This window comes from Antechinus flavipes, chromosome 3 (genome assembly GCF_016432865.1).
Source record: "Antechinus flavipes isolate AdamAnt ecotype Samford, QLD, Australia chromosome 3, AdamAnt_v2, whole genome shotgun sequence".
NCBI classification, from domain to species: Eukaryota; Metazoa; Chordata; class Mammalia; order Dasyuromorphia; family Dasyuridae; genus Antechinus; species Antechinus flavipes.
The window spans coordinates 555425893-555433380 of NC_067400.1; the positions used below are offsets into that span (position 1 = coordinate 555425893).

Consider the following 7488-nt stretch of genomic DNA (forward strand, 5'->3'; position numbering starts at 1 on the left):
ACTCCTAAATTCCTCTTTTTCTCCATAGTTTTGGGAAACAAGATTCTCAATCTTTGGTCATTCTTGTTGGCAAGTCTTTAAATAAATATCATGATACATGTCTTGTTTGCCATATTGGGGATATAATCTTATCAGACTCTTGAATCATTTAAAAATATTCATAACAGCCTTCCTAAATTTCCTCACAATATAATAATGTTCATTTTCATTAAAAATTTTCCTCTTCAAAAACTTGTGAGATTAGTACTTTGAAAAATTACTCTTAAAATATTACTTTCAAAAATACTCTGTTATTCCATGCTTTCATGAAAATTTCATTTTTTAATGTACATTAAAAAATTAGTGATTCCCTTTTGAAGAAGCATTATTACTCCTTTTGTTTCCAGATACTAGATTGTCCCTCCTTTTAAAATAAAAATAAAGTTAAAGAAAGAGAAAAAAATTCAATGTGATGAAAAAGCTTAGTCAAGAAAAGTGGCTGTGTCCAAAAAATATATGGCTTTCCACCTTTTTGTCCATCACTTTTCTGTTAGGAAGCAGATAATATGCTTCATTAAAAATCATGTGGTCATAGTATTTTAGAGTTCTTAAGTCTTTTAAATTTGTTGTTTCTTTCTTTCACAATGTTACTGTCCTTATATAAATTGTTAATCTCATTCTGCTCATTTCAACATACACTTAGAACAAAGCACCTGTCATTCTTTAAAACTATATCTTTTGTCATTTTTATGAATATCTTTCATTACATTAATATACCACATTTTGTTTATATATACCCCAGTTGCTAAGAGACACTTTAAAATATGGCCCCTAGATTGTAGTTTTTTTTTCTTTTTTCTCTTCTTTCTTATATTCTTCATTAAGCCCTCCCTCCAATTTCTACCCCATATGTGCACATTTTAAGAATAATATTTGTTTTTTTAAAATTTTTCACTTCAACCAGAGTTCAAATCTGGTCTCAGTCACTTAACACTTGCTAGCTTTGTGACCCTGGGTAAGTCACTTAACCTCAATTACCTCAGCAAAAACAAACAAACAAAAAACAAACCAACCCCTCCAAAAAAAAAAAATAAAAAAAATAAAACAAATTTACTTCATTTCTTCTATGTAATCTCAGGGAAAACCTTTTTATTTGGTTTGAATTTCTCTAGATTTGCAGTCATTTTTCTTTGTGATCAATAGGAGGCATAGTGTATAGAGTATATGTCTGAAGTCAATAAAGATCTAAATTAAAATCTGTTCTCAGACACTTCCTAGTTGTGTGATTCTAAATAAATCATTTTTACCTGTTTGCATCAATTTTCTCATTGGTACAATGGCTATAATTGCTATACCTACTTCCCAGGGATATTATAAGGATCAAATAAAATTACATTTGTAAAGTAAAGGCTTAGCACTATGACTGACACATAGTAGACCATTATATAAATATTAGTTATTATTCTCTCCATTTTTATTCCCTTAATTAAGACTTTCTGCCAGACCCAGGGCTTGGCCTGATGCCTGTTGTGCTTTTTGGGTAGGGTGGTCAGTCCTGCATCATGCCTACATTTTTCTCTCAGGTTCTTCCACTCAGTTCCATTAAAAAAAGTTAAGTCTTTTGGATTACTAAGTTTCTGAGCAATAGATTTTCAGAGCTCTCTCTGTCACCTCAGTATAGAATATTAAAAAGTCACAATCTTCTAGTATAGCCATGAATAGATCTCTGAGGCTCTAGTTAGGAAGATTGAATTTAAATATGGCCTCTTTCACCTCGTTTGCCTCAGCTTTCTCAGTTATAAAATGGAGTTTTACCACCACCCAAATCTCTTGGTTGTTGTAAGTCTTAAACAAGATATTTGTAAAAAGTGCTTGATACAGTACCTGACATATAGTAGGTGCTACATCAATGCTAATTCTCTTTTCCTATTTCTTCCTCTCTTTCTGTACTCAGGCTATGTAAGTGTGAGTACTGTAGTAGACTCCTGGTTTCTGGTAGCTGATTCCTCCTTTGGGTGTCCAACTTTTCCATCTTGCAGCTATCTAACTAACTTGGTAGTATCTCAGGGGAGGTCTCTGCTTTTGCTATTTTCTCTGATGGATCTTTATCTTGATTTTCAGTAGGAAGTATTGGTCCCAGATTTGCTAGGCAGTCTGGGAGATTACCTATTGTTTGCAGCTTCTTATTGACTCTTTTTTTTTTTTTAATTTCAGTTCCGACATGGAAAAAGCTACTTACTACGTTTTATCTTGATCACTATTCAGCCTGTTACAATCTTCATGTTTACTACAATGGATATGATATGTGGGGGCTACATGATCTGCCTCCTAAACAGTAGCACATTTCTCCTCAATAAAATGGAAATCATAGAGGTACCTTATTCACAAACATCTTTTAGGGATTAAATTAGGTAATAGTCTTTTAAAAAATGTTTTACAAATGTTAAAATGTATATAATTTTTAAAATTATAACTGTTTAATTATTTCCAAATATATATGCCCCTATCAATTTGTAACAAAGAAAAACAGTTTAAAAAAAATTAACATATAGTAACTGGATGCCAGAAAATGAAACAATAATTATCTATGGTCTCCTACTTTTCCACTGTAAAGCTTAGGGTGGAGGGAGGGAACAAATGTTTCATTATCTTCTCTCTGGGGCTAAGATTAGTTATATTTGGTCACAGAGAAGCTGCCTTTTAGCATGTGTTATTCAGTTAAGTCATTTTTCATTCATATATGGCTCTTTGTGACAACTTTTGGGGTTTTCTTTGGCAAATACATTGGAATAGTTTGACATTTTCTTTCCATGTCATTTTGCAGATGAGGAAACTGAGGCAAACAGGATCAAGTGATTTGCTTAAGGTCATACAAGTAGATTTGAACTCAGGAAGATAAGTTTTCCTGATTAGAGTTTCTACCCTCTCTATATACTGAGGCATTTCATAATCCAAATGACAATTTCTATTATTCTTATGGTTCTACTTACTTCAAGATGCATCAGTTCACATGGATGATTCCATGTTTCTCTAACTCTTCATTTATCTTTTCTTGTGTTATGATATTCCATTATTTTAATGTAGTAAAATTTGCCCAGTCATCATTTCTTAATTAATGAACTCTCTTTTTCTCTTTTTTCTTCCTTCCCTCCCTTCCTTCCTTCCTTCCTTCCTTCCTTCCTTCCTTCCTTCCTTCCTTCCTTCCTTCCTTCCTTCCTTCCTTCCTTCTTCCTTCCTTCCTTCCTTCCTTCCTTCCTTCCTTCCTTCCTTCCTTCCTTCCTTCCTTCCTTCCTTCCTTCCTTCCTTCCTTCCTTCCTTCCTTCCTTCTTTTCTTTCATTTATGTGTGGCTATTGTATTCACTAATGTAATGCATAATCCTTGACAATAGAGACTATTTTTAATTGTTTGCTTATTTTTTGTTTTAATTTGTATCTCTTCCACCAAACATACAATGCCATGTATGTATTCAGTGCTCAATAAATGTATCCAGAAACGATTTGAATGGTTATACTTTGCTTCAGTCAGGGGGTATCTGGAGAATGGTGTTTAATTCTTGGAGCCACATATAGAGAAGATAAGTTCTCTGAAAAACATTCAGAAAAGGATAATCAGGGTAATACATAAAAAGAATAAGGGAATTCAGGGCATTTAACTTGTACAAGTCCTAAATAGCATAAAGGTATATTGAAATTTATGGTGGGTATCAACTGATTCCAAAGCACAGAACTAGATTAACTGCAAGAAAATTACAGAAAGTGATCATTTAAATCTATATAAAGAAATATTACCTGAATATTTCTTTATACTATACAGCTATACAGAAAGGGAATAGACTTTGAACTACTCATTTCTAGAGAACTTCAAATAGAATCTGAATTACTGTCATTGGGAATCTATTCTGAGGTAAAAGTTGAATAAGCCTCTGAGTTTCATTCTGTTCTAAGATTATATGATTCTAATATTTGCATGTTTGATGAATGAAAACAGCTTACATTTATTTTTTAAATTTATCTCTAGGGTAACAGACAGGGTGCATGAACCAGGGTTCAATAAATTAAATAAGAATAATTCTACTGTGACTGTGGCCATTTGCAATTACACAAAGGATGCATTCTACCAATAATACACAATTCCATCCCTTCTCCTTCCTGTTGCTGGGTATCCCAGGACTAGAAGATTTCCATATCTGGATTGGCTTCCCATTCTGCATTGTGTATTTAATTGCACTTGTGGGGAACATCACTATCCTATTTGTTATTAAGACTGAGAAGACCCTCCATCAACCTATGTTCTACTTCCTGGCCATGTTATCCAGTATTGACCTGGGCTTGTCCACAGCCACCATCCCCAAGATGCTGAGTATCTTTTGGTTCAATTTGAGAGAAATTAGCTTTGAAGCCTGTCTCAGTCAGATGTTTTTCATTCACAACTTTACTGGCATGGAATCAATTGTGGTAGTATCCATGGCTTATGATCGATATGTAGCTATCTGTAATCCCCTTAATTACAACTCTGTCCTTACAAACAGGGTGATTACTATGATGGGCCTTGGGATTGTAGCCAGACCTTTCCTCATAGTGATTCCCTTTGTGTTCTTGATCCTTCGACTACCATTCTGTGGGAACCATATCATCCCTCATACCTACTGTGAACACATGGGCCTTGCTCGATTGGCTTGTGCCAGCATCAAAGTTAATATTATCTATGGATTGGGCACTATCTGTATCCTCTTTTTGGACATCATAGCCATTGCTTTTTCATACTTGCAAATCCTTAAAGCTGTCTTTCGACTCCCCTCTCAGGATGCCCGTCTCAAGGCTCTAAGCACCTGTGGGTCCCATGTCTGTGTCATCCTAGCCTTTTATACACCTGCCTTATTCTCCTTTATGACCCATCGCTTTGGAAAGAAAGTACCTCCATACATCCATATCCTTCTGGCCAATTTGTATGTAGTGATTCCACCTGCTCTTAATCCTGTCATTTATGGGGTCAGAACCAAGCAAATCCAAGAGAAAGTACTGAAAATGTTTTTTCAGAAATGATCCACTAGATCAACAACTTCAACCCATTTGTTTGCCCCCAATGGAATTCTGGGGTCCCCAGGAAATGGAAATAGGCTCAGCCTAGTTATGGTAACAGGATATAACTTTTTAAAAGTAATTTTATCTGCTTTCTTGAAAATCCACAATCTTTGGATTTAGCATGTATTACACTATTTTTAGATCTTACTAGTTGCTTTTTCTTGCAATTCATTTTTCTACATCCAAAGTTTAATTGGCGTATCATTGAAGGATGTGTATTGATTCTACAAAATGGGAACTCAGACTTGGCCCTCAAATATTCTCACATCAGAGAATCTAACTATACCAGAGTTTGTTACTTTTCCTTTTAAAATTGTTTCTTTTGATTTCACCACTTATGATAGTGGCAACAATTTCTCTCCGGTATTCCAATTATAACAACTCTCTATTTTTTAGTCTTTCCTCTCCTTTGATTTTTATATTCTTTTCTTTTCAATATTTTTATATCCTTTCAGTTCCCACTAATACAGGTCTAATGAAGGTCCTCATTGTCATCCTCTACCCCCTATAGATGTTAGTCAATTTAGTATCTACTATATTTCAGACATTGTGATAAGCACTGGATATATAAAGCAAAGGCAGAAGATATCCCTGCTTTTAAGGAATTCATATCTTCATGGAGGAGGGAACTTGGGAGGAGAATGAGGAGAGACTAGTGTCAAAGTAGGTATTGTCCAGGTTGAAAAACATGCAGAAAATCCTTCTGCATTTTCTCTCCATTTCATAGTTTATGTTACTGTCAGAATTATATTTTTATTCAGAGATTCCCTTTAACATCTTACAAATTTCTGTCTTGTGGTTCTTTAATTTTTTTTATCATATAATACAGAGCTGTATATTTATCTCCTCATATATTTTATCCCCTTCATAAAATATTAGTTCCATGATGACAAGGTTAGTTAAGTCATTCATTTTTATATTTTTTATTCTCCCCTAGAATCTTCCATGGTATTCTAAATATACTGTAGTGCTTAATAAATATACATTGAATGAGTAAGTGAAGGATCCCTACATTTCTGGTCAAATAGTCCTTTAGGTTTCATGGGTAAAGAAGTTGGTCCATTTTCACACATGTTTTTTTTTTCCTTCCTGTCTCTGGCTTCTCCATCAGGTTCGATGAAATACTGTCCCTTCACAGAATACTTTCAGTTTTGGAAGAATGTGTTATTTAAGTCTTGTTCACAACTAAAAATCAAGTTCTTTCAAGCTTCACTACTTCTATCCATCCTGAGAATGGAGAAGATACTTCAGGAGGGTGAGATACCAGGCCCTGACATGGGCTTGCTCTCACTTTTCCCTCCATTAGCAGCACTTCCAAGAATGAGTCAGAATTAGATGTCTTAATTTAGGTTTTAGGTTTATTTTATTGTTGGATATCTGATAAAGAGAGAGCTGGATATTAGGAGGTTATGGAAATTGAACTCGAAATTAAAAATTAAGATTGAGTTATTCATTAGGAAACCCTATGGAATCTTAGAAAAAGTGAGAAATTGAGGCTGGTAATGGAATGGAGATATAAGAAGTGGGTGGGGAACAGGAACATAGAGGTTTGCACCTAGAGAAGAAAGCATGCTTTGTCAAGGTTAAAAGTTGACAACTTGAAAGTTGTCTTTATGTGAGCCAAGAAGTATATCAGGTAAACTAAACTTTAGATTTTAATTGATTTTTGTACCAGAAGTTTTGAAAACTTCAACAATAGATACATCCACCAAGTTTTGGAATTATTCTAATCATTTGCATTCAACTACCAACAAACAAAGCAAGCTTCTGCTTTCCTTCTGATAGACCAGCCTCTGCCTATCTAAACTATGATACTGTTTCTTGCCCACTGTCTACTGTTTCCCACCCCACATGAGTTTTTGCTCATGAATTTGGATATTTATCTAATACAGGCTCATTTTTGAAAGCTAATATTTTTGTTTTTCATCTCAGACCAACTCTCCCCTATTTCTAGAGGATATGTGTATGTTGGGGAGGGGGAGATGAGTTAACTACATTTATTCCAGCAATCTCCAGTGAGGTTCTGGTCTTTAGTTCATAGGCCTGAATCACATAATTGGGTTCAAAGTTAATAACCTCCTACAGTCCCTATCCTTCTTAAGGAATAATATAAGTAGAGAGGTAGTTGGTTCAGGCTCAACCAAAGTGTCAATAGACTCCCACAGGCAATTTGGAATCCCTCAACTCCAAACCTGTCCAATCATTCCCTAGTGACTGGAAATCTGCTTCAGTAATAAAGCAATTAACCTAGAATAAAGTCTGCTCTGGACCTCAGGGCTGTAGTTCCTCTTCCCAAATGCCAGGTTTGGGGAAATTGAAGAAGGAAGTTACTCATAGAGGGATATGCCTTTAACATAAAGGCTCCTTTTTTGAGACTGCATAGGCTAGGGTGCCCCAAACACAGGAACATTTCTGCTATTCAAATAG

General features: G+C 34.9%; 1 protein-coding gene across 1 annotated transcript; it reads left to right on the plus strand.

The window, feature by feature from the left end:
• Nucleotides 1–4086: 4086 nt before the first annotated feature.
• On the plus strand, nt 4087–5022 carry LOC127558108 (olfactory receptor 52E2-like). Its single transcript, XM_051991335.1, has one exon. It carries the CDS (start codon nt 4087–4089, stop codon nt 5020–5022), a length of 936 nt encoding a protein of 311 aa, XP_051847295.1.
• Nucleotides 5023–7488: the final 2466 nt, after the last annotated feature.